Consider the following 25874-nt stretch of genomic DNA (forward strand, 5'->3'; position numbering starts at 1 on the left):
ATGTATCTGGATACTTGTGAAAAGCTGAGGTTGAATTATTCCTGAGGGTTTTTCTTCACCAGTATCTTTTGTCTTGTCTTATAGTGCACTGCAGCACCCTTTCAACCTCATTCTTACAAATCCGTTCCCTGATACCTGTCAATCTCCTGACTCCTGCATGTGCACATGAGGATGGATAATAAATAAATACATCCTTTTCTGCTGAGTTGTCCCTGCCCCAGGAGCGTTTTAATCTGATGGTGGAGTTGCCTGCCCAGCACTCTGAAGTCAGAATGCACGGAAGGAAAAAAGGGTTGGATCTCACTGAAATCTTGATTTAAAAAAATTCCTCTATATGTTGCCTGATGGTTTGGAGCCTGTGAATGTTTGTTCAAGCTCCCTGGAGATCATTGCAGCCACTTTTGTTGAGCTTTGCAGAAGGCTGCATCCAGGGACCTCTTGGTGAGCCGGGACAAGCCCTTCACTGGTTCTCTGGATTGGCTGGGAGTAGGGAGCCAGCCACCTCCTCATGCTTATCTAGCTATGGCTCCTTCAACCCAGCTATGTGACTGAATCTTGCCTCATTAACCCCTGCAGTTACTCGACATCCTGCATCTTACTCTTCCTCCCAGAGCCCCTTAGAGCCTCCACCTCTCTTCCATTCCTTAGTTCCACAGCACACACAGCTCACAGGCTGTGCTCTCAAGCCTATGCAAAACAGCTTTGCAGCATTCACACAGGAACTACCTGCCATGCGGAGTCTGCTGCTGATCTCCTTCCTGTTTGCAAGGCAGCCAGGCAGGCTCCAAAATAACTTTTGATTTTTTTCTGTCTTCTCTTTGCTGGAGTTAAGCTAGACTCATTTGAAAAGTTCAAAGTAAAGTGTGATTGAGATCCAGTCAGCCTAGCCGATGCAAAATACATTTTCCAAAGGCAAAAAGGCTGAATGTGTGGCTTTGAGGAGGTGTTCTTGCTTCGTCTCTTCTTTCTAAGTGATATGACATCTCTGTCTCATTCAAAACTCTTCTCATGGAGCTGCAGAGAAGGAAAAGCAGCTTTAAAGTGGTGTCTGCCTTCCATCTGCTTCTGTTGACTCTCTGCAGTATCAGCACTTTGAGCAATTGATATTGCAGCACAAGACAGAGGTCTAGCACCACTTTGGATATTTTTGATAAGACTTTTTGGTTTTTATAACAGGGTAAACTCTACTATTTACAAGTTTTTTTCAGACTAAACTGGAGAGATGTGTAAGAAAATATGCAAGTTTGTCCAGGTTATTCTGGTTGAAAAATTGTCTCCTTTTTACTTTGTAATTATAAACAACTTATTTAGAAAGGGCTGTAACCAATTCCAGCTTTACTCATCCTGTGATACATAGAACTTATCTTTTCAGGTCATAGTTTTTGCTCTGAACATGTAATCAACAAGAGCATCGTCTTTCTATTTGGTATATTAAAAAGGTCTTTTGGTGTTTTTGTTTGAAGTTAGGAACCTGAAAGCATGGGGCACTTGGGTAGCAGAGTACTCTTGAACTAGGAGGACTGTTGTAATCACAGAGCTGCTGCACTGACAGTACTGTTTTCACCACAAGGAAAATGAAGTCTTTGTGAAATTGTGTAGAAAGCTGTCAAATTTGGAAAACAGCTCTGTGAGTCTGTCTGCAGGCACATCAGCTGGAACCAGCTGGGATTACATGTCATGACTTGGAAAAATAAAATATTCTCCAGGACAGAGTTTGTAAAAGTGGTCTGTATTTTACTCCTGATAAAGGCTAAATTCTGTTGTGCGCTATTGGCTTGATATACTGGTAGTTAATTGTCTGCTATTCTGTTCACGAGTGTAAGCAAAATTATTAAAAATAAGCTCAAACAAAGTCAGACAAAGTCATGTTTACCCTTTTGATCAAATCTGCTGACAATTAGATTGCTGCTTCTCTGACTGTGAACTGAAACATTTCTGGGCTCAATTCTGAGCACAGCATCTGATGAGAGATGTTTCTTCGCTGTAAAGCTGTTGTTTGGCAATAAGGTAAACCTTCTACTCTGGTTAACATCTGGCCTTCTGTTGAAAAAGTATGATTTGTGCTCTACTTGGTGCTGTCTTGTGTTGCTGGCACGCAGATTGGGAGCTGAGACCCAGTTAGATAAATAAACATTGTGCAGTTCTGCTGCAGTCCTTGCGCAACATCTTTGCATTTTGAGAAATCGCTTTATTCTCCCAATAATATACTAGTATTTCTGTAACTTCACCCTTTTAATCTTCTTACTACCTGTGATGCTAAATATAAGATACTGTTTACTGACTCTCCAGGTACCTGTACACTTTGCATCTATGTATATGTGATGCATGGCATTCAAATGATTGCTGCAGAGCCATTAATCTTAGATGTACAGAATACATTCTGTGTGAAAACAATTAAATACTTGAATGCTGACATCTTGGTGTTGCTGTTGCTGAAGCAAACACTAATAATAAAAGGGAGAGGATTTTTTGGTACAGAATGCTAAAGTACAGCATGTAGCTTGAAGTGTTTCATCTTACAAGCAGAAGATATCTTCTTAAGTCTTGAATTCCTTCTAACATTTACTCTGCCATAACGGTAGATGATGTCTAGGATTAGGTTTACTCTCCTTGGCATCAGAAATTGGCATGAACCTGTCAAAAGCTTCCAACTGCTATTCTGAGATGTCTAGACTTCGCTCTAAAACTGAGTTATTTCTTCCAGAATATAAAATGTTCATAGTTGATTCACTAGCTGACTTTTAAGTTTGTTTAGCTGCTTTTAATAGTTATATTTTCTTGAGTAAACATTCCTGATTTTCTGTCCTTGTAACATGTATGGGGAATTAGTTTCTTTTATTCTGCAAGAAAGGGGCAGATGGTGAGCCGTTTTAGAAACATCATTTTTCTATTTATTGATAAATTATATATTGCACTATATATATATTTATACTTAATCTGATATAAAAATTGTCCTCTTCCTCTTTTATTTTCCTCTTAGGCAGAAAACCTTCTACTTGATTCAGATATGAACATTAAAATTGCAGACTTTGGGTTTAGTAACGAGTTCACAGTTGGTAATAAACTGGACACATTTTGTGGCAGCCCGCCTTACGCCGCTCCTGAACTTTTCCAAGGAAAGAAATATGATGGCCCTGAAGTGGATGTGTGGAGCCTTGGGGTGATTTTGTACACACTAGTGAGCGGATCACTGCCATTTGATGGTCAGAATCTAAAGGTACAGTTACAGTATGAAAGCTTGGCTTCTGCTGGCTTTAAATCTTCTGTGTCATCAGGAGCTCATCTTTTAAAACTCGGATTTTACAGGAACTGAGGGAACGAGTACTGAGGGGGAAGTACCGCATTCCATTCTATATGTCCACAGACTGTGAAAATCTGCTGAAGAAGCTACTAGTACTGAATCCAATAAAACGAGGCAGCTTGGAAGTAAGTAATTTTGTCTTGGAAAAAAGGGGGCTCAGCTTAAGAAAGAATAAAATACATACCACAGTTGCTTGAGAATTCTTAATTTTTCAGGATAGATACTTGCTTTAAGGGCCCAAAAGTCTTGTTAAAAAAGAAAAAGAGGAAATGTCCCAGAAACAGTTGCAGCTTGAAAATAGAAAGTGTTAATCAACAAAAATATAACCTTAATTGCAGCTGACTAACAACTAAAATAAGAGCATTCCAAAGTGTGAACTGTTCCCACTTGTTTCAATCAGATAATGGATCTAGTTCAAAATCTGTGGAAAGCAGGACAAGATTGTAAATATCTTCCAGGAGTTTTTCAGAAAAACAAGACTAGCAGCAGGCAGTACCATAACGTTTTTCATGACTTCTTAAAAAGGATAGATGGAAGAAGAATAATTAGCTGAGGGAAAAGAGTGTGAAGTTTGTTTTAGTGCTGTAATACATGTAAACACTAAGAACTCTGTGAATGGTAAGCTAATGATGGTTAGTTATTTCTGTTCGAGCCTTTCTTCTCCCTCTTTTGGTAGTTTTGTTTCTGAGTAGCTGGGAAATTTATATATATAATAATTCCTGCTGTGTCCCTTGGGTAAAGTCTGTTTTGGGGATTTCTAATGAGTTATGGTTGTTGTTAGTAAATGAGGTTTTCTTTTCATGTGATGTGGAAAATATCTGTGCACAACCTGTGAGATGCCTAAAAGCTTCAGTGTTTTTTAAGGGGCTGTTTTGTTCAAGATTGATATACTTGGATAATACTTGCTGCATAGCTGATATTTAACAAATAATTGGTGTAGAGTTCACTCTCAAAGCTGCCTGGTTCTATTGTATGAATTCTGTAACAGGAAGGGATTTTTTAAATAACGTCTTGCCATAGAGATGAAAGTAGAGCAGAAGATAAATAGAAGACTTTAAAAATAGTATTGGCATGAGTTAATAATTAGTGACTTTTGTTTCATCTTTCTACTCATGTGCAGCAGTTGATGTGTTCCAGAGAATAAATCCTATTTAAGCAGCTTTTTGTTTGTAGTGGCATGACTTATGCTTCCTGGCATGGGGGCTACCTGTGCAAGGAAGCATGCACTCACTGAGTTCTGTCTGCATGCAGCTCATTCTGAGCTGATCCTGGTTTATGGCTTTTTATAAATAGTTTTAAGTTGAATAAAATCTGTGCTGGAGAGAATAGTGAATTGTGGCTTCTGCTTTACTGATATGTGCTCATTATGTTCTGTGATTACTGAAGGATTATGTCTAAAGGACATAATGGTAAGAGTATAGTCACTTCAAAGATCACAGTTTACCTGTGTCATGTTTAGGTTTTAGGGAAATAGATTTTTCTTTTATTGGATTTTCTTCTGGATTTTCAGCAGTTTCTCTTCAAATCTAATTTCACTTTCATTCTAGGTGTTGTAGTGTTACCCGGTTTTTGTAAAATTCCTTCCTGGCCCTGGGGAGAGGCATTGGATAGCAGCCTCTCTGAAAGGACAAGGCAGTCACATTGTGTGGAATAGAGCGAGTAAATGTTATGTGTGACCAAGCGTCTTGAGCCAGTTCCAAAATACTGACCTTGATCAGTATGCTAACCTGAGGGGGAGAGAGGCATCACAGCCTTTCTTTTTCAAAGGAATATTCCTGAAATCACATTTGCTGAATTGAAAAGTGTGGTGTGTGGTTTGGAAAGAAATTTCTGTCTGAACACTTCTAAAAATACATGTGTAGAATGAAGGTATAAATTTGTTGGAAGTTTCTAAAAGTGGAAAAACAATGTCATCTTAGGTGTGGGGGGGATTTTTTTGTGCTTTGCCTTTTGATTATTCACTCAGTCCCAGCTGTACAGCTTCTCAATTCCCATGCATGTTTTTGGCAGACCATCCAAAAGGATGTTTCTCAGTGACATCAGCATCAAAACTGAGATGCACACAGGACCAGCACCATATGGGTTAGGTTTAGCACTTGTCCTCTGGTAAGGACCAGGCAAATCTTTATTAAAATGCTTCCTCTGGACTTTTTCATGGTTGTAGCCGTGAAGAAACATTTTCAAAACAAGAGAATGTTGTTATAAACCAGTAAGTCTTCCCAGGAAATGATGGGAAAAATGTACTGTCAGAAAATATTTCTTAACTGTCAGGTTTTCAACAAATTCCTCTTTCCCTCTGCCCCAGTCTGTAATTATTTTGCATAGTGTTGCTCTGAAATTTCTCCAGAGCAGATATATGCTTACAGAGTGTGATAAAGCAAAATAATTTTGACACAGACAGGACTTGAGCCAGACCAGATTTTTATTAGATAGCTTTCCTGAAAATCGAGGGGAAATTCATCAATAATATCTAGTTGGTTGAAATTTAGTTTGGATTGATGTTTAAGAAGTACAGTTCTAGTCAGATTTCTAAATATTCTCACCAAGTCTGCTGCTCTTTAATCAGCTGACTGAAAGCCTGGCAGAATTTACACAAATGTAGTATTGATCCTGGAATTGGATTGTTTGTGTCACTTCAAAATGCTTAATTGTAAGAGCCTGTTTAAGAGTTGTACATTAACTCAGTGTGCCTCTGAGGTCATGTGTTTAAAAGACAGAAGCAAGCAGAGAAATGTAGATGGAAACAGAGAGCAGATTACATTGAACTCTAGATCCACCTACTGAAGACACATGAAAAACTGTTAGTGGGGATTATCAGGCATGCTGGTTAATTCAAGAAGGATAAAGAAAGGGGGTAGAATTCAAGCAGTGATTTCTGTCATCCACTTCATCATGCTTAAACTTCAGATTTATTTAACAGTATCTTTACAAAATTATGATTGCAGAGAGTGCATAGTACTCTTTGGGGAGTCTCTCCTGTTCCTGCAAGGCTACAAATACATAACCCAAGTCTGTTGTCAAGTAGACTCATGCTCTGTATGTCAGAAATACAGTATAGCAGTATGTGTTCACCATCCCTCCCTCTTTATCCCCTCAAAAGCCAAAAAATCAATTCCATGATAGAACAAATCTTTAAGTGTTATTGTCAGCAAAATGTTAATTGGCACAAAGTTCTGTATTGTTCTTGTAAGGGTACAGCTACTGGGGTCTGTAATTTGGCAGCAGCACTACATACAAAGAATTTGGTTATATCATTGGAAAATTGAGTCTTTGGCTCTTTTTGAGAAATAACTTAATTCAGTGTTTGCAAGGCAGATTTGGAGCCTGTGGGAAACTTGATTTGCTGGCACTTGTTTTGTTCTTGTGTCCATGTGGTGAGCAGTATTAGCATCTGTGTCTGAAGAGACACGTGTGCCTGTTGCTGTAGGAGGGAAAATTATTTTAGCTATTTAAAGATGAATATGCTCTTAAGGGAAAATTGTGATGGTTAGGGATTCCAGATAATCAATCTTGAAGGCCTACAAAAAGATCCAGGCCAGAACAGAAGGAAATTTTGCAAAGAAGGCTGGAGAAATTTTTGAAGTAAGTAACTGCATGTTGTAGAGAGAGCTAAGAGGCATTTGTCCCTCCAGCCAAACTTGGAAACATATTTAGGTCAAGTGCAGTGAGAAGATCCGTAGGAAAAAATGACCAGTTGGCATCATGATCTTGAAACTAATGACTGTAGGAAGCATCAGCACATTCCTGAATTATACCTTAGTTTCTAAACACTTCCTTTGCTGTTATTCAAAGGAGCTCTTTATCATGATAGAGCTGGTATTGCATTAGCAACTTAGGATGTTAACCAAGAGGAGCACAAGGAAGTGAAGGAACAAAATGAAAGATTTTGTTTTCCAGTGTTTTTTTCTGGTATTTTAGGCAGGTTGATTGTATAGGAAATAGTAAAGAGGAGGAATGAACTTATGGGAACATAAGGATGTGAAAGATAAAAGAAAAATAAGATGTGAGGAGAAAATGTATGAGGGAAAGAGCAGCATTCAGACTATTATGAACTTTAAATTGCTTTTTATCAGACAAGCTAGCACAAGTGTAACGGGGTATGGTAAAGGGCGTGTTGGCCTAAAGCTCTTTTATTTTCTTAGCAAATCATGAAGGATCGGTGGATGAATGTTGGCCATGAAGAAGAAGAACTAAAGCCATATACTGAGCCTGAACCAGATTTCAATGACACCAAAAGAATAGGTAAGACTTTCAGAAGGATGTTGCATCTGGTGCCCACAGGCAGTTTTATCTTGGAAGGCAAACTAAACTCTTACAAATTTGACCTACAATCTCATTATACAAGTAAAATGCATTCTTATTATTTAAGTGAGAAATTCCATTACAATGGCCTCCTTATAACTACTGTTGTGACTTCACTGAGCTGTCAGCAATCTACAAGCACAGTAAAAGTCAAATAAGAGTACAGAATTCAACAGACTTGAAGGAGACATTTTCTTATGAGGGCAACACTACTTGCCTGCTGTGGTTAGAAAAAGTTACTGTTTTGGCTCAGTAGCTATTCATAGTTTCTATTTGCCAGTGCTTTATTTGTTGTTGAATAACAATGAATGTTGTATAAATTAGTTAAGAGTTGTGTAATATATAGTTGGGAGTTTTCAATATGAACATAACAAGAAAGAGAGGAGCTAGTAGCATTTTCTATTTTTGCACAGCAAAAAAAAACTCAGTGGGTTGATTTGAACCTTAGTTACTTGTAAATTATAAGGCTGTTTTTCTGTTTTCACTGTTCTTAAGTTATCAGTATACCCAAACACATTCAGCTGATATATCTGGCTCTTTTTACTTTTAGACATTATGGTCACAATGGGCTTTTCAAGAGAAGAAATCCATGAATCCTTAGTAAACCAAAAGTACGATGAAGTCATGGCCACTTACCTGCTTCTAGGTAGAAAACCACCTGAAGTAAGTGCTGTTTACATTTTCTTGTTTGGCCTTTACATGTTGCTGGATTGAATGATGTTTTTTTAATTATCTTGTAACTTTTTTTTGTGATTGATAACTTATGAATGTCTTTCCCTTTTCATATGCTCTTGGATAACTTGTCATGTTGCTGGATTGAATGATGTTTTTTTTAATTATTTTGTAACTTTTTTTTGTGACTGATAACTTATGAATGTCTTTCCCTTTTCATATGCTCTTGGATAACTTGCTAGTTCCTATATGAAGAAATAAATTAAATCCTCCAGTATGTTTATGTTTGCTTGTAAATGTGTTAAATTGCTTTTTTTTTAAATCTGGCTGTTAATCTGAAGTGCCATGACTTCTAAGTGTTGAGCTTTCTTCTTGCCATGTGTGTTTTCAGTTAAAATCTGAAATAGTTAATAGCAATTATTTTTCTGGCTACTCAGATGTGACGTCCTTTATTTCTCAGAAATTTGTTCATCCTTTCTCACTCATATACTGTTTTATAGTATATTGAATGTTTCAATAAGTTATTGCATTGTAGTAATTAATAAATTTGTGGCAGAAAATCTTGTGATTGTTTTGGAACTAGAAGGATCTGTATGTCTTTTGGGACCACATGGATTTTTCAAGAAATCAGAGACCAAGGCTTTCTTTTTGAAGGATTTTTTTTTCCTGCTGCTTCGTTGGCCTTCCTTCAGTTCCAAGAAAGTATAGATCTGATCTGTGCATCCTTGAGTGCATTTTCTCACATTTCTGAGCCAGAATTCCCTTCTGATGGCAGAGCATGAAAGGAATCTGTCTAAAAACATTTTGGCTCAATTTGCTTAGAAGAGGATATTTGTCTTTTCCTCTGCTTTTACATATAACTTACACTTCTTAAAGACGAACAAATAAGTGGCTGAGATACACACCTTACAAAGATGTTTTGAAAGCCATAAAGGATCCTTTAGTCCATACTTGCTTTTTTAGTCCTTCTGACTCAATCCAGTGCATTTTAAAATTGTTCTGGAGCTATGAATGTTCTTAGGATTAAAAATAAAATTTAAAAAGGCAGGGAAAGCCATTCTATGGTTTTAGTTTTAAAATGGCACCGGTTTTGTTTCTGTCAGGATTCTCCTAATTTTGTTTTGAATTTTCATTAACTATGTAGGTTTAGCTATGTGTTTTTAAAGCACATTAAACACAGATTAAGTGATAAAATTAATGTTGAAGAATATTCAAGTCTGGATACAATGTTAAATTTTAAATAAGCACCTTTGATTGGAACTTTTTGCTTTATAATGCTATAGAAGTACCAGTAGTGTTGAATTTCGTTTATGCTTTGAAAACCTGTTTTCCTTGTAGTTTGAAGCAGGTGATTCCTTGTCCAGCAGCAACTTGGGTCAAAGGTCTCGCCCCAGCAGTGACCTCAACAACAGCTCGGTGCAGTCCCCCGCCCACCTGAAGGTCCAGCGGAGCATCTCCACCAACCAGAAACAGCGGCGGTTCAGCGACCACGGTGGGGATGGCATTCCAACAAGTGAAGTTACAGACACGGCTTAGTGGGAATAGGCAGGGTTTTGTGAGCCTGGCAGGGCCCCCACTCTGTGCATTTGTTGTGTAGCTCATCGTGATGTGTGTCTGTTTGAAGGTTTCCGTGGTAAATCTGGATCCGCGCACCTCGCAGGTTTAGTTCTTTGGACTTGTTACTTGGTTGACTCACTAAATGAGCCACTGAGGGTGTTTTGTGTTTAGGAACTAATGGCAGCTATTGCTCTGGATAACCCCAAGGGCAGCAGACCAATTATTTTATCGTTATCACATTTAGCACATCGTTATCACATTTGGCTGTGAGGCCAAATTGTTTGCTTCCAAGAGACAACAAATTTATCAAGTATTCAGGAAACATTTTCAGGTGAAAATGCTTCTATCAAATAAGAATACATATTTAAAACATTAACTAAAAGATTATTTTTTTCCTCAGTTGGCAAATTGCTATAAATATTTCTAAAATGTTTTGCCCTTTTCTCTGCCTAATTTACATTACCGTTTTCTTCGTTTTGTTAGCCGATATGATTTTATTTCAAAGGAATGTAGTAGTCTGCTGATGGATGAGTTTTCCCAAAACATTTTAAAGAACGATGAGGGGAAAAGAATTGTGATATTTTTCAACTATAAACATGCTTGAAAACGAAGTAGGCCTAGGGTTTTCAGGGGAAAATAATATTTCATAGTATTTAGAGGAAAAGGTATACAGTAAAAAGTACTAAAAATTTTTTGAAAAATATAATTTAATTACTTTTTAATAATAATGTACAAATTGCATGGATTTAAAATGAAAATTAAAATGCACTTTGTGAGCCTGGCAGGGCCCCCACTCTGTGCATTTGTTGTGTAGCTCATCGTGATGTGAATTACATATTGATGTGAAATGGGAAGTAATTCTGAACAGCAAATTGGAAGTGAAGAGAGAGTGGGTAAAAAGAACACAGGCTTGTTTTAATAGGTTGGTCTGTGTGCCGAGTTTGCTGTCAGAGTTGTTAAAATGCTTTTTTTTGGACTTGTGGAATTATATTTAAACTACTTTGGCCAAGAAAAATGCAGTGATTATTTTTAGGTATTTATTAATTCTATTTTTATCTGGCAGTTGGCCCCTCGATTCCTCCTGCTGTGTCATACACAAAAAGGTCTCAGGCAAACAGTGTGGAGAGTGAGCAGAAAGAGGACTGGGATAAGGATGTCTCACGCAAACTTGGCAGCACTACAGTGGGATCCAAAGGAGAGATGGCTGCAAGTCCACTTGTGGGTCCAGAAAGAAAGAAGTCAAGTGCAGTTACCAGTGTGAGTTTGGTGTGCTTTTGGCTTGTTATATTTATTTTTCCCTATTTAAACAAAATGTGTAGCACAAGATTACTATAGACATAACGGGTACTGAATAAGCCACTAAGTCTGTTTCTGGTAACTTTTACTGGCAGACGGAAATAGCCTACAGTAGATGCCTTTTAAAATAAACCTTTCCATTCCCCCCCAACTTTACTTTTTCTAACTCTAACATAACAGTAAGCATGAGAATGTCTGCACTTGGGCAAACTTCAGTTTCTGTCAAGAAAAATACTGGATATTTAAGAAAGAACATAAGAATGGAGCCAATATGGAGTGCTCTTTTTCTGGTTTTTAATGCTTGTCTATCTACAAGGAAATCAAGGGACTTCTGATTCAGAGGTTTCATTATCGATTGATTGATAAATCCTACATAATATCTCTCATGAACTTTCTCTGTGAATTTGGCTGTTTGGTTCTCTGAAACCATTTAATTTTGGACTTCAGAAATGGAGTGAGATGAGGGGGTGCAACCCACTTGTTCCTTGGTGCATGTGTCTGCTAATATGATTTACAACCTGGCTGTTGTATTAAGGAACTGAACTAGCAAATTATTAATTTCTTAATGCTTCTGTTACAATAATCACAGTTCTGTAGACTGCAATCATATTACTGCCTCAAACACCTTTGTTCCAAATTCGAGAGTCTGTCTCTTCTACTGTGAAAGCATCTACTTTGCCTTTTGGTAATTCATGTGCAGTAGGATTGATATTTAGGATTCAAAGTGAAAAAATGCGGCATGGTGTTTAAACAGCTACTTAGGAGCAGGAGTTCATGTGAGGAGAAAAAAATATGCATGAATTGTGATTTCAGATTCAAGTATACTTTGTACTATTTAGGAGACATGGTCTATTAAATACAAAAACTCTTGCCATTTTTTAGTACACTAGACTGGCAGCAGGAATTCTCATTATCCTTTGGGATGCAGTATGCTCCCATCTTGGATATTCTGGAAAGATTATGTGAATTTCTTCAGGATTTTCTGAAAGCAAAATAAATGCTGAAGTTCATTTAACTCCTAATGTTCTGCAGGCTGTGTCTGCAATACATCTGCACATGCTTTAATTTTTTTTTTAAATAGGGTTGTTGTCTCCCCACCCCAGCAAAAGTCTTTGAAATTATGGTTGTGTGGATTGCGTGCACTTTGTGGATTGCAGGAACATTGAGTCTTCTAAGATTAGATTTCATATCTGAGCTTTTCCGAAATGTCTTGTCCCAAAGCTGTGTGGCATGTGTGGTACAAGCTGATATGTCACAAGCATTTCTCAGCTTTGTGAGAGCTAATTAAATGGAGTATTTTTGCTGTGAAGAATGAGAAATTGATTTACTTGCTAATGGCAACTTCAATATTTGTGCATTTTTAACTTTGTTACTGTACTGGGGACTTTGAAAGACTTTGTGATGGGCATGATTAGGGAGTATTACTGTCTGATATTACAACAGTAGTTCAAGGTTTAGCAGCTTACACAGATAGTGAATATTTTTGTTTAAAACTCAAACATTTAAAGTGAAAAATCTAATTTAATGTGGATAATTTTAAAATATTTTTGTAACTTCGGAGGTAACATGATGTTACCTTCAGAAAGGCAGAATTTCTTGAAAACATATTTACGACCTTTCAGTCATATTTATGTAGCTCAGGAGAGTTTAATTTCAGAAACAGTTATTGCAGTTGTTAATCTTCCTTAGACAATTTGGCCTTAAAACAGTTTATTAAGTGGTCTCTGTGGGGTCATATTAGTGCTGAAAAACTGTAGGTGAGAGAGACCTAAGCATAGTAAATCTTGCAGAGTTCATTATGTCCTACAGTACCTGAGTCTAGGGTATTTGAAAACTTTTGCTGGCAGGCATCAGAATGCAATGTTAGCACAGTGCAACCTCTCCCACCCCAAATTCAGTATGTAGTGCATTGAAAAGTGAGAATTGTATGTCATGTACTAAAGCTAAGCCTTCAGTAGCTATCCTGTGCTTAGTAGGGATGGAGAGTATGTTTGTGCTTATTTTAGGAAGTCTGTCCAAACTGAAATTAGTAACAGAAAGAAATGCCATCAGTATTTTTGCAACAAAAAGTGTTTGCCATGTTATCTACTTCATAATTTCTGGGTTGACTGACATAGATTGATAATATTTCCATTTTCCTCTTGAAAGCTCTTTTGACAGGGGCAACAAAAGGGAGCCCTTGTTGGAAAATTATGCTGTGCAGGAAAACCTTTCAGCCAGCCATAGGTGTGTTCTCTGGGATCCCGGTTTGTTTGATCCCAGGGACAAATAATACAGGAACACAGTATGTGGAAATTGCATAACAATACTTAGTAAAGTGTGTGTCAGCAAAATTAAACTTCCTTGTGTTCTCTCAGTGTATTCTCAGTGGTGCAGTAATAAGATGGTGAATGAGGTATTGGAAAAAACAGCTGATTATATAAGTGATTTGTGTTGACAGATTGACTTAGTACATTTGAAAGCATTAATGATATACATAAGTGGCTGAAACACTGTTTTGATTTGCTTCTTCCAATGCTTAGATTTTCCTCCAGCATATATACAGTAGAAAGTATTTAATTTAATCTTAATTCTTTTCTAGAATAATGTGTTTTCTGGTAGTGGAATGACAAGGAGGAACACTTATGTTTGTGAACGTTCTTCAGATCGCTATTCTGCAATACAGAATGGGAAGGACAACAGGTATTGTTCAACTTTCCTTGTTTATTAGTTTGGGTACAAGAAGTGAGGCACAGAAGATGCAGGTTGTGCAAAATACCATTATGAATCACAGTGTGAAATACATAAAGTCCAGGTGTGTGTTTTAGTCTTCCACTGCTGCTTCTTTGTTTGCGATGAATTTTTAAGCTAAACGTGTCAATTGGCCTTTGTTTCTTTTTATGGACACTTTGATTACTGAGGGTTGTCTTCCAACACAGGAAGAAGTAACTGTGCTAACATCTAATTGCTAAGTAGGCAGTTATGCTGTGGAGAGCTTCAGATGGATTACTCTGACAGTGTAGCCTGATCCTTTTTCATTTCCCCTCTAACCACTCAAAAAGCTGAAATGGTTAAAATTTGTCAGTTGCTTTCAATATAAGTTTTTTGCCTAAATAGTATTTTCATAGTGATGGTAACCAGTTTGTATCTATTTGTGGGATGACAATGAAGCTCAGTTTAGTATGTTTTGTTAAGTAGTATTGTGTTTAACACTGCCAGTAAGTCTTTTTAAAAATCCTTTGTTCATCCTTGGTGTTCTTTAACCCCCGTATTTGACTGAAAAATAAAATACTGGCTTTAATGGAGAGTAAAAAACTGTATTTTTAAAATTTAGGTTCAAATAACAGCTCTTGCTCTGATGCTCTTCAAGCTATTCAAATACAACAGTTACTGTAAAATGAATTAAAAAACTCATAGGACAAAATAGAGTAATCTAGCAAACTAGTTTTCTTTTGTTTTCTGTCTTAATGTTTGAATTTTTTAATGATACATAAAATTTTGGAAATAAGTAGTACAGGGTTGTTCATTTACAGTAAAATTATGAGCTGTGGAACACATGAAAAACAACTGTTTAATTAAACACTTAAAATTAGTTTTCTGCTTTTTAATGTACTTCCTTAAACCATTTTAATTTCAAATTACTGGATGGGTGCTTTCAAAAGTGTTTTCCCGTAGTTTTGTGTATGATTTCAAGTATTTGAACAAAAGTAGTAACAATCCTTTTCAGAAAAAAAAAATCAGATAACAGATTTTTTTTGATAGACCATTATAATATGTATTACAATACCTTTTTGAATCTGACAAAGATATTTTTCTTTCAAGAGATTTAATACATAAAATACTGTAAAGAGAAGGGACTTTTTCCAAAGTTTTTCATTTTACAGTTGCTTTTTTTTCTATAGTATTGAAAGATTCTTAATCCCTGTTTCTTTCATGAGTGCAGTGAATATTGTGCTCAGTTCTTTGAGCATATTCTGAAAAATTAGGAAGAGTTTTCTTTTGAGTTATATTATTTGCCCTTCCTACAAGATGTTATGTTGCAGTTGAATTTGGATTTGGTGCAGCTGAATGTCTTGTGTCATCAAATTATTCATATGAAGTCTTTACCTCTTTGCTACAGATATTTAGCTGTGGGACTCCAGTTGCTAATACATTATTAATGCAATTTCACTTATGCTTCTAGAGGCAAAGCTGTATTTTGCCTTAATTCATTTGACTTTGTTTTAAAAGTTAATGGCACAATAATTTTGCCACTGCTTTCATCTTTCTTGCCACTTAAGGAAGGAGAAATAAAAGTACTGATAGAAGGAACTGTACTTTAAAAGGGTTGACTCAGCCCAGCAGTGTCTAGAGGGCGCTGTCCAGAGGATGACAAATTGGTTCTTTGAAAACCAGTCACTTCCATGTGATAATGTGACAGCAGTTCCAATTGTTTAATGTTTTAGATGTTTGTTGTAATTGCAAATAAGGGTATTCACAAAAGGAGAGTCTGTTTAATCAATCTATTTAAGTCTTTGTGAATTTCGTTTCCAGTATTTTTTTATTATGTCCTGGTACTCACTGTAGTCTTTCTTCATTACTTGAATAATGTGCTTTAATTGTGGGAGGAAAGAAAAGGCCTTAACGTATATAGAGAATTCATTTATGGATTAACATAATTTTCTTAGAATTTTGTATTCTTTAGCTGACTAAGGCAGCCTGGTCACCCAGTCTTCTGTTTAATTAAACAGTAGTGCTGAGTTCTAAAAGAATGAATTAGTTCTTTTCTCTCTTTTTTTGTAAGGGGTTTTACACTAACCTTTCTTTTCCTATTTGTCCATCCCTGCTGCCTTGCTACCATGGAAAAGCCTGACAGAAATGTCTGCAAGTAGCACATCCTCTGCAGGCTCTGCAGTGGCCTCCGTCTCCACACGCCCTCGGCATCAAAAGTCTATGTCTGCCTCTGGTCACCCTATCAAAGTCACGCTGCCAACCATCAAAGATGGTACTGAAGCTTACCGACCAAGGTAACAGATTGGTGGGCATTTCTTTATTTCTGTGCACTTCAGAAGTGCTCTTGTTCAGTTTGTGACAGACATCAAAGTGTTTGCAATCCAGTCAAAACTGCCACATTGCATTCTGGTTTTAAACAGGAGCTTACTCGAGTATTGTGGATATTAAATGATGATTTAAACCTGATTTTGTTCGTGGCACATGTTTGCATACAGTTAAAGAAATTCCTTGACTGCCTCCCTCTGGAGACTTCTTGAAAACTTATATAGTTAAATTTGACTACTTTAGATGGGACTGTACAACACAGGCCACCATCAATTGAAATGAAATACTGGAATGTAAACTTCTCTGATTTGTAGGTTGCTAAGCTCGTTGTTGTCTAAAAGCACCATGCTATAGTTGTTCTTTCTATTAACTACCTGAATACTTTAGACACTTATTTCTGTCAGGTTATGACTTAAGAAATACCCATTAAGTTTTTTGGGAGTGCATTAAGGGTATTAATGAACACATCTTTCCAGAAGAAAGCTGGGGACACTTGCAGATCTCGCTACAGACTTTCTTAACCTTTTTCCTTTTGTCCTATTATCTGTGTATACTTTTTTTTCACAGCTCTAATACTTGAGATAGAAATAATCAAGAGATATTTTCATTGTAAAATCAAACCATGTATAAATTCTAAAAGCAAATCAGTAGCACATTCAGTTGTTTAAAGGAATCAAGAGTGGGGTTTCTTTCCTGTCTTTGAGAAACAGTTGTCAAACAGGAGGGCTTTTAGCCTGGTCTTTCTTGTTATTTATGCTTCTGTTTTCCCAGCAGTGCAACTCAAAGAGTGCCTGCTGCCTCCCCATCTGCTCATAGCATTAGCACCACCACTCCAGACCGGACCCGCTTTCCCCGGGGCAGCTCCAGCCGCAGCACTTTCCACGGGGAGCAGCTGCGGGAGCGGCGCAATGCCACCTACAATGGCCCACCTGCCTCGCCCTCCCACGAGACCGGGGCGTTTGCGCACGCCAGGAGAGGGACATCCACAGGCATCATCAGCAAGATCACCTCCAAGTTTGTTCGCAGGTTGGTACCTCGAGTTTCAAGAGAAAAAAGAATTACAAAAGCCCAGCCTGTAAGCAGGACTTTAATTGCAAAGTCTTTGACAATTTCCAGTTTAACTCTGAAGTAAATATAAATTTAGTTAGACTGCTACTTGGTTTGTGTGTTCCTTCCAGAATCTGCCTTGTTTCACTTCTGTGTATATATTGTAACCATTGTTTGACCAGGTATTCTCCTTTATCTTAAAGGAGCAAGAGAATGCTGGTCAAAAGGGGCTTTTACCCTGTTTCACAGCTGTGATACAATTAAAGTAAAATCAAATTCATTTGAATACTGAAGAGTGGCTTCAAAATAAGTTGTTGTTTAATGTTAACAATATTTTACTTTTTTAATTGGATGCAGTTTGTTGCAAGGGCAATATTTACAAACACTTTATTGCTGTGCTTAAAAGGAGTAAGTGTTCACAAGTTATTTCAGGTAATTCTAAAATCTGCGAATAAATGAGAAGTTAGACACAGGCAGAAATCTGGAAGTGCAAAAATAATAGTATTTCAGTATCATACAGCCTATTTTATGTCAGCAGCTTCTTCAAGTGTAAGTTCAGGTTTCTGAAAGAAGAAAACCCACACATCCTGGATCTGCATTCATTCCTGTGATTATGTTATCAGTAGTAGTCCTGTAAGGAGAGGTGCTGAGAAAGGTTTTCAAATACACTGTTCAAGATCAAGTGACTGTTGACTTAGCAGTCACACGAGCTTTCCCAAAAGGAGACTTAATTTTCATTTTGCCTCTTTCTACCAGTGATTTGTCTATTAATTTCCCCTGGTGAGGATAGTGCATCAGTGTGTGTCTAAGAAATACCTCCTATGAAGACCTAAAAAGAAAAAAAGTGTATTAATTACTTTCTTTTTCCAGAAGCCTGAACATACAAGACTGTGATCCTCATTGATTGATATCTCCAGCACTTATATAGTTGTAAGGGGAGAATTGCTCTCTGATTTTAAAGAGCAAAAAAGTATTACAGCAAAGCTAGTCAACTGTTGTCAGTGTAGATTTCTAAATAGGAAGAAAGGTATCTTCTGTTGAGTAACTAATCAACTTCAAGAGTACAGGCTGCTTTTTTGTGTTATAGCTTCTTGTTTTTGCAAGGAATGGTATCTTGACTTTGTTTTTAAGAGTTGGACAAAAAATGTTTTCATTATCTAAAAATATTAAAATAATATTTTAAACTATGTGTTTAGAATTAAGATAGCCTAAATTTGTGTATCTTAAATTTATTACTATTATAGAAGACTTCATACAATTTCCTAGTATGTTTTATAATGTTAAAAGTATCTTTTGTCATGGCCTTGCAGGGTGTCTGTTTGTTTTGTTACTGGTGTTGGTGGGGTGTTTTGTTGGGGTTTTTTTTTTTTTTTTTAATTTGGGATGTTTAAGACTTAGTGGCTGGGATTACCTGGGTGGAGGTCCAGGGGGTTATTTTTTTGCTGTTCTTTGAGTTGGATCACATAACTTTTAGCTTTTGTACTGTTCAGGAAATAATGGTTTAAAGCATACTTTTACTAGAAGGTGTCATGAAAGACTTTTTTTACTAACTTTTGACAAGGGTAAATGCCTTTTCTGGTAAGTGTATAAAATAAATGCCTAATGAGAATGCTTAGTGAATAGGGTATTGAAGTATTTTAAATCAATGGTTTATGTCAAATGATTCTTCCTTGTTGTTAGTTACTAAAGTACTAGTGTTTTGAAGGTATTACATTAATCAGGTGATTGAAATTCGGTGCTAAATATTGGTACAGCAGCACTAGGAACATATCTACATAGCTTACACAATCTGGGAATTCATTTCAAGTTGCTTCATACTAAAAATACATAATATAAAACAGTTCCTTGCAAAGCACAGCGCTAATGCAACAGGTTAAAGATACACTGACTTCAATAAGATTACCAGAGAACTTGTGGTTAAATGTAACAGCTGATTTGCTTAAAGTTAAGCAGATGTTGAAATAACCTTCCTGAACTGGGCTTCCAACATTTGGTCTCACAAACTCTTAGGCACATCTTATTGTTAATTGCTTGAGTGTGCTTAAGCATGGGCTTGTCTCAAAGTGCTTTCAGAGATACAAAATGCCTGACCCACAAGAGTGCAGAGTGGAGCCCCCCTGGACCACCTTGACCAACTGCTCCTCTGTGCTTGCTGGAGTTACATGTGGCCATTGCTGTGTCTGCAGTAGGTTCAGAACAACATGTTAATTTTGCTATCAGTTGGGGAAAAAAATTTACACAATTACACGTTAGAGCCAGAAACAAACTAAGGTGTCATAAAAGGAAACAAATTACAGCTATGAAAAAATTATTTTAAACAGTATTAGGCTTAACATTATTATACTGATTCTTTTTTTTTTTTTTGTCAGTAGCTATTTAACATTGTTTAGGTGTAGGTTTTCTTAACTTTTATTTTTCACCTTTATCATTGAATCTCAACCTTAACTTTGTTTTGAGGGATCCAAGTGAAGGCGAAGCCAGTGGCAGAACTGACACCTCAAGGTGAGGAGTCACTATTAATACTTCACTCCTAGGTCTTTTAAATCAAGTGATTTCTTAAAGCCTTTTAAATCAGGATGTTAAAGAAGAATAGTGCTTAAATATTCTGTATTTCAAAAATGTTTTCTGTTTGGGGGGAGGGGGTCTTCTCAAGGTCCTTTTTAATCCCTCATTTCTGCTTTCTTGCGAAGTATTTAATACAAAACTTCATGTAAGCATATCCCTTTGAATAATAAAACCCCCTGTAGGAGTTAACTAATCCTTTAGATTAAAAGGATTAAAAAATCATGATTTGACTTACAAATACTTAATGGTGTTTACTTTTGGTTTCAGTGGACAGTGTCAATACTTTGTGTATCTCTGTGTATATATGTATCTATTAAATTTTTATTATAGTTACATACTGTGCTCATTACTAAAGCTGCTGCTTGCCATAAGTAAACACCTTATAGTCCCTGAGAAATGAATGTTACTTGCTCTGAGAAATAAAGCAAGTGACATTCAGACAGAAGGGTTGGTGACTGCCAAATACTGAATTTCTGTGGCAACCACTGTACACAAATCTGTAGATGCTTTGTTAGCAACAAAACATTCTTCATATGCTCATTTTCCAGTATATCTGCTCTTTTGCCATGTTTCAGCTTTTGGTGTGCTTAAGCACAGTGCATACCTCTTTATTTTTCTGCTTTCTAATGAACAGGCATTGTAGTTTGCATTCATTCTAAACTGGTCACTTACAGAAAGTATTGATTTAGTTTTCAAAATAGCCTATATTTAAAAAAAATAAACAGCAGATTCTTACCAGATACACTGTATATAATACACAATCTAAGTTAGCCCTTTTCAATTCAGAGTCTCTTAGCTGTCAAATTCTTGGTTGTGGAAAGGGAAAAGAGACTGAGTGTTCAAATTAAGTGTAAAGTTCCTTTCATTTTCTAGCTTTTTCTGCTTTTTGTCATCCTACATTGTCTGTTTTGGGCTAAAAAAGTCATTTGAGATCTTGTCCCTGCTCTATCCCTTAATATCAATGTGGTTCTCTGGGGGTCACACAAAGTTGAATTAAAAGTGCTTATTTTGACTCCTCTCTGAATAATTATGACAGTTTATAGACTTGAAATGAGAGCACCATCTTTCCCCAGTGATGGATGGGGAGGCCTCAGCATCAGGAGTACCTGGGGCAAGAGCAGATAACAGCTGACGGTGGAATTACTTTAAAATAATTAGTGCTGGTTTTCAAAATGTTTTCTGCAACAGAACAAGTAATCTATTTGATAAGGAAGCGTCAAACTAAGAGTATTAATTGGAAATTGCTCCCTTGCAATTTTGTCCTTCATCAAATAAAATAGTTTTTCTGTATTTGTAAATTACACATCACTGTTTCTTACTTGTAAAAGCTGCTGGCCATGTACTCAAATTGTGACCAACAGGCTGTTCACAACCAAATTGCAGTCCAAAATATGCCTTATCAGTTAAAATAAAACATGTTATTATAAGATCTTTTGACACAGAGAGAGGTCAAAAATCTAAACAAATACAAAGGGGGGTGGGGGGGGAGGCAGAAAAGAAGGGAGGGAATTGTGAACTGCAGGGTGGGATTTCTTCCTCTGCTGCTTTTACCGTATGATTTCTGCTTCAGGATTGTGTCCCTCAATTTCAGTTTTGTTGGTGTATGGCATGCTCCAGATCATGAAATCAGCAGAACTTCAGTCATGCTTTTACATAGATTCCACTTTCTTTGGAGCAGTATGGAGCAACGTGTGTCTGCTGCAGTTCCCATTGCATATGTTGTCATCAGAACTTTGTAGAGCAGGGGTTTCCAAACTTGCTTTGCTGCGTGCCACTACAGTGGCACGGTGCTGTGCTGAGCTCACGCACGCAGCATGTGGGGCAGGGCTGTTCCAGCAGTGTCCATTCCACTTCCTGATTTAGTTTGCCCATGACTCGTGGCATCTCAATGGCAGTTTAGAAACCCCTGTTCAAGAACTGTATTTCTCTTCTCTCTTGGCTACACTGCTCTGGTTTTGACTTTACTGTGTGTCACTTGTTCCAGGAGTGTTTCTGGAGAGCCTAAAGACAGAGAGAAGGAGGACAGCAAAGATTTGAAGCCACGCTCCTTGCGCTTCACATGGAGTATGAAGACCACGAGTTCTATGGACCCAAATGATATGATGAGAGAGATTCGGAAAGTATTAGATGCCAATAACTGTGATTACGAACAAAAAGAGAGGTTTTTGCTCTTCTGTGTCCACGGTGATGCACGACAAGACAGCCTTGTTCAGTGGGAGATGGAAGTCTGCAAACTGCCACGATTGTCGCTCAATGGAGTTCGCTTCAAGAGAATATCTGGGACTTCTATCGCATTTAAGAACATTGCATCCAAGATAGCAAACGAGCTTAAGCTGTAAAGAGAACCTAAATTCTTTGGGATCAGGGAAGATTCATACATGATCTACACTTTGAATGTACTGGTTTCACCTAATGTGATTGGCCTGTGAAACTCCCCGTGTAGAAATTGCCCTTATTGCAATAAGGTTATACATAGTTATTCAGAATTGTAAAGTTAAATCCAGTATGACCTATATTAAATAACTGTAGCTAAAGAAGTTATGTTCACATGTACAGGTAAGTATATAGAGCATTCTGTTCATTTTATGTTCATAGAGTTGTATAATAAAAAGATGACTGCTTAAATTCAGATCTTGTATAGTTGTCTAGATTTCTGCACAGAAATGTATGTTTGATGCTTTGAGTTGGAAAAGTTCTTCCCTATCATTTACATTTTTGGTGGGTTTTATAAGTCTTACCTCTACCATGCGTTTTTTAAAAAAACTTGTGTCCCGAGTCAAATGCACAAACTAGTTTTCACAGCTGTGGCATGACCATTTTTCATTATTTAAAAATTATTCATGAGTTGAACTAAAAGTCAATGAGTAATTGGCTTTTGTTCTACATGAGACTGTTCCTGCTTATCTATGGCTCTTTGTTATTGGACAGTGTTTAGTTGAAAAAAAGAGACAAATATGTTTACAGTGTTGGCACTTACAGTTTAGAAACCTTGTTCTGCCTTTGGCCAGCTCAGAGCTGTGGGGGAACAGAAACCAGGCATAAGATTTCTATCTGCAAATTCCAGTGCTTATTCTCATGGCCCATTAACAAATGTAGCACCAAAATGGAGAACCGGAATAATTTCATTTTAATATCTTGGTGTAAAATATCACTTATTTTCTGCCTTCAGAATACTACAAATTCCATTTTATGGAAATCTATTAACATTGGGACTGTTTAATAGCACAAGATAATCTGAAGTGTTGACCAATTGTGCAAGTTAATTATACCACCTCAGGAATTAGCTTGGCTTTTGGAACATGTGCCCCCAAAGAATACATGCAATTCCACATAATATTTTACAGCTAAACATACATTGTTTATAATGATGAATTGTTGATTTATGCTTTTGTGGTTGTACAGTTTGTTCCCATGTAACCTGTTTGTGTTTAATATTTTACCAGATTTCTTGTATTTATTCCACATCATTATGCCTGTAATGTGCAGCTTTGTAATTAGGCACTTGCCTACAGAAAAGAAAAAAAAAAACAGCCCCACATTTTTTTCCTTCATAATTAATGATTATAAACTATGTAAAACCACTAGTACTGGTACATTTTAATACTTGTTCTTTTGTACTGAATTAACCATAGAGGTTGGTTGTGCAATGTTATTTAATGTTGTAATTACTGTAATATCAACATATGGGCCCCATCTGCACACTCTTGTGAAGAATAGAAAGTTCATTAAGAAATCGTCACTTTAAAAAATAAAAATTAAAAAAAAAAAGCTGTGGTAAATTCTGTAACCCTAAGTTAGAAAGCTGTAAGTGTAGTAAATGTGCCATTCTCTAATGGCTTCTTGACCAAGATGGACTTTACATACTGTACTGTGATGTAGCTTTCCTATGTAACAGTTATGTTTGGAAATGGACGTGTATTGTTGCCTTAGAAAAAGGGTGGTGTTTGGAAAGAAAGAACTGTAGCCCCTTTTTTTTTTTTTCTCTGATGTTCATTGAACCAAATCTGATGCAAGTCATCTTGATTCACTGGTGCACTCTATTAAAACTTACTTGAACAGTTCTCATACTAAAATACTTGTTGTTTGCCCTTTATAAAAGCACAGTCATTACTGCAGGTAGCAAAACAGTTTAAAGGTGCACAGGCTCCACCTTCAGCATGGCGTGAAATCAGAATTAGCATTGCATGGATTCAGTGGTCCTGCACTGTTCAGAAACTATCGGTGGTCTAGCATTGCTGAGAAATGGATGTCCATGAGCTTTTATAGGATTTCACAAAAAATTGGTCTGGGGAGGAGGAAGCAGTTGTGTGTCTGCTCAATTTACCCATAAATGTCTATAAATGTTCAGTTGTTCTTAAAAATACATCTGTTCTTAAAATACAACTGGAATGTAATCATGATGCTAATCTAAGGTCATGTGTGAACTTGGTCATGAAACAAAACCCTTTGCCTTTTCAGAAGGTTCAGTGGAAAAAATATAGGTCATGCTGTGAGACAGTAGATTAAATACTTAGGAGAGCTTCCCGCTTTATGGGTGGGCACTGTTTTTCCGTGGCTAACTTTGGCCTAAATTGCTGCTGGTTTTCACTGCTCCGTGTAACAGGAGATGTAGCAATGTTCCATAAAACACACATAGCTTTTCCAGAGGACAAAGCTGACAAATTTTAGTTCAGCCTTCCCATGAAACATGGCACTGCCAAGTTAATGTTCTTATTATCAGGGCAGCTTGCAAATGGTGTTCTGTCCAGTGGCTGCCAGCAGTGTGAAACTGCCCTGATTCCTAGACCCTTTGCCCTCTTTTTGCCTTGCTGGAAGATGAGTTGTGACCCACCTCATATTTGCTATATGCTCTCCTTAGCAAATACACCTGGAGCTTCCTCAAGGACACAGTCTGAATGTAAAAGTCCTAGGTGTACACAAGTGCAGCATTTGGTTTTCCAAATTGCTGCCCCAGCAGGAGTAAGACAGGAAGATTGAAGAAAGCAGTTCTGAAAAAGTTCTCTGGTTTTATTGGCAAGCAGAGCCTTCTTAGTCTGGGATCAGTGAGATGGTGCCTACCCAACCTCAGTGCCTGGTTCTAGGCGCCCTCAACTGCTGCCTTGCGCTGGACCTGTTCTGTATCAGTTAGTCCTTTGGTAAGAGTGGGATAAGCTGCATTTCAGATCCAAATGGTCCCAACTTCCATGTGGGAGGGGACTGGTGTGGCATTTTATCAGCACAGCTTTAACTTTAGAAATATGAAAGAATTTTTAAATGCCACATCAAACTTCCCAGCTCAAGGCAGACAGGGATGCCTCATATCTTCAGAGACCTCATGAATTCAATTGTAATTTGTTGCCAGCATCTCTGGGGGGTATTTGGGATGGGTGGCAGGTGAGCAATGGGGTTACTGCATGGTTCAGCTAGTCAGGGTTGGGGGGTTTTTTGCATTTCTTGCTTTGAGGTATACCAACATTTCCAAAACTAGTGCATCCCTTTTCACACAGTCCAGTTTAAAAACATTAAAATGTATATAAATCAGTGAAAATACAATAAACAGTCATTCCTGGTCCTCTGAATGAATGACACTGCTGGGGAACCAAGTGGGGTCATTATGCCATATGTTAATGGATGATGCTAAAATTCCATGAACTGTTTAGACATGAGGTTTTGGTATCTGGTGTCATACACCTGAGGGTACCTTGGACCTGTTCATCTCGGAACATGTTATGATTCCCCTGCCACCATGCAAATGGAGACACTAAATCTCATCTGAGATGTATTCTGTGAGATTTTTGATAGTTAAATTCTGGAAAGGGAAGCAAACTTGCAAGGTACAAACCAAGTCTGTGGGGAAAGGCCTGCCTCTCTTGGGAAGATAGGGAAATATTATCTACCTCAGAGCTTCTCATTTACTGGGATAGAGCACTTCTGTAGTGGCAGTCCTGAGACTTAGCTCATATCTTCCACCCTTCAGGGACATGGCCCCACTTTACACAGCTGTTCTTTACACAGCTTTCTGGAGCTGTGAAGGTGGTAAATCACCATCCTTGAGGCAGATAAGACTGTGAAGTGCAGGATTTACTTTCTGAGTGTTACATGCGCATCTCGGGGAGATTGCAAGTTCAAGGATTTGTTC

The 25874-nt window shown here is 37.3% G+C and overlaps 1 protein-coding gene across 7 annotated transcripts in view; it reads left to right on the forward strand.

Moving 5' to 3' along the window:
* The window catches only part of MARK1 (microtubule affinity regulating kinase 1), a 57278-nt gene extending 33449 nt beyond the window's left edge, over positions 1–23829 (forward strand). For 2 of the 7 annotated variants that reach the window (XM_039702020.1, XM_039702024.1), the window contains 11 exons: positions 2981–3217; positions 3307–3426; positions 7444–7543; positions 8154–8266; positions 9614–9767; positions 10896–11089; positions 13710–13810; positions 15955–16113; positions 16916–17170; positions 19649–19693; positions 21741–23829. In XM_039702020.1, coding sequence (XP_039557954.1) covers positions 2981–3217; positions 3307–3426; positions 7444–7543; positions 8154–8266; positions 9614–9767; positions 10896–11089; positions 13710–13810; positions 15955–16113; positions 16916–17170; positions 19649–19693; positions 21741–22095 — 1833 coding nt within the window. In that variant the 3' untranslated portion in view covers positions 22096–23829. The other 5 variants (XM_039702021.1, XM_039702022.1, XM_039702023.1 and 2 more) reach the window with 5 other exon arrangements.
* Positions 23830–25874: the final 2045 nt, after the last annotated feature.

This window comes from Passer montanus, unplaced genomic scaffold, assembly GCF_014805655.1.
Source record: "Passer montanus isolate IOZ18808 unplaced genomic scaffold, ASM1480565v1 scaffold153, whole genome shotgun sequence".
NCBI lineage: Eukaryota > Metazoa > Chordata > Aves > Passeriformes > Passeridae > Passer > Passer montanus.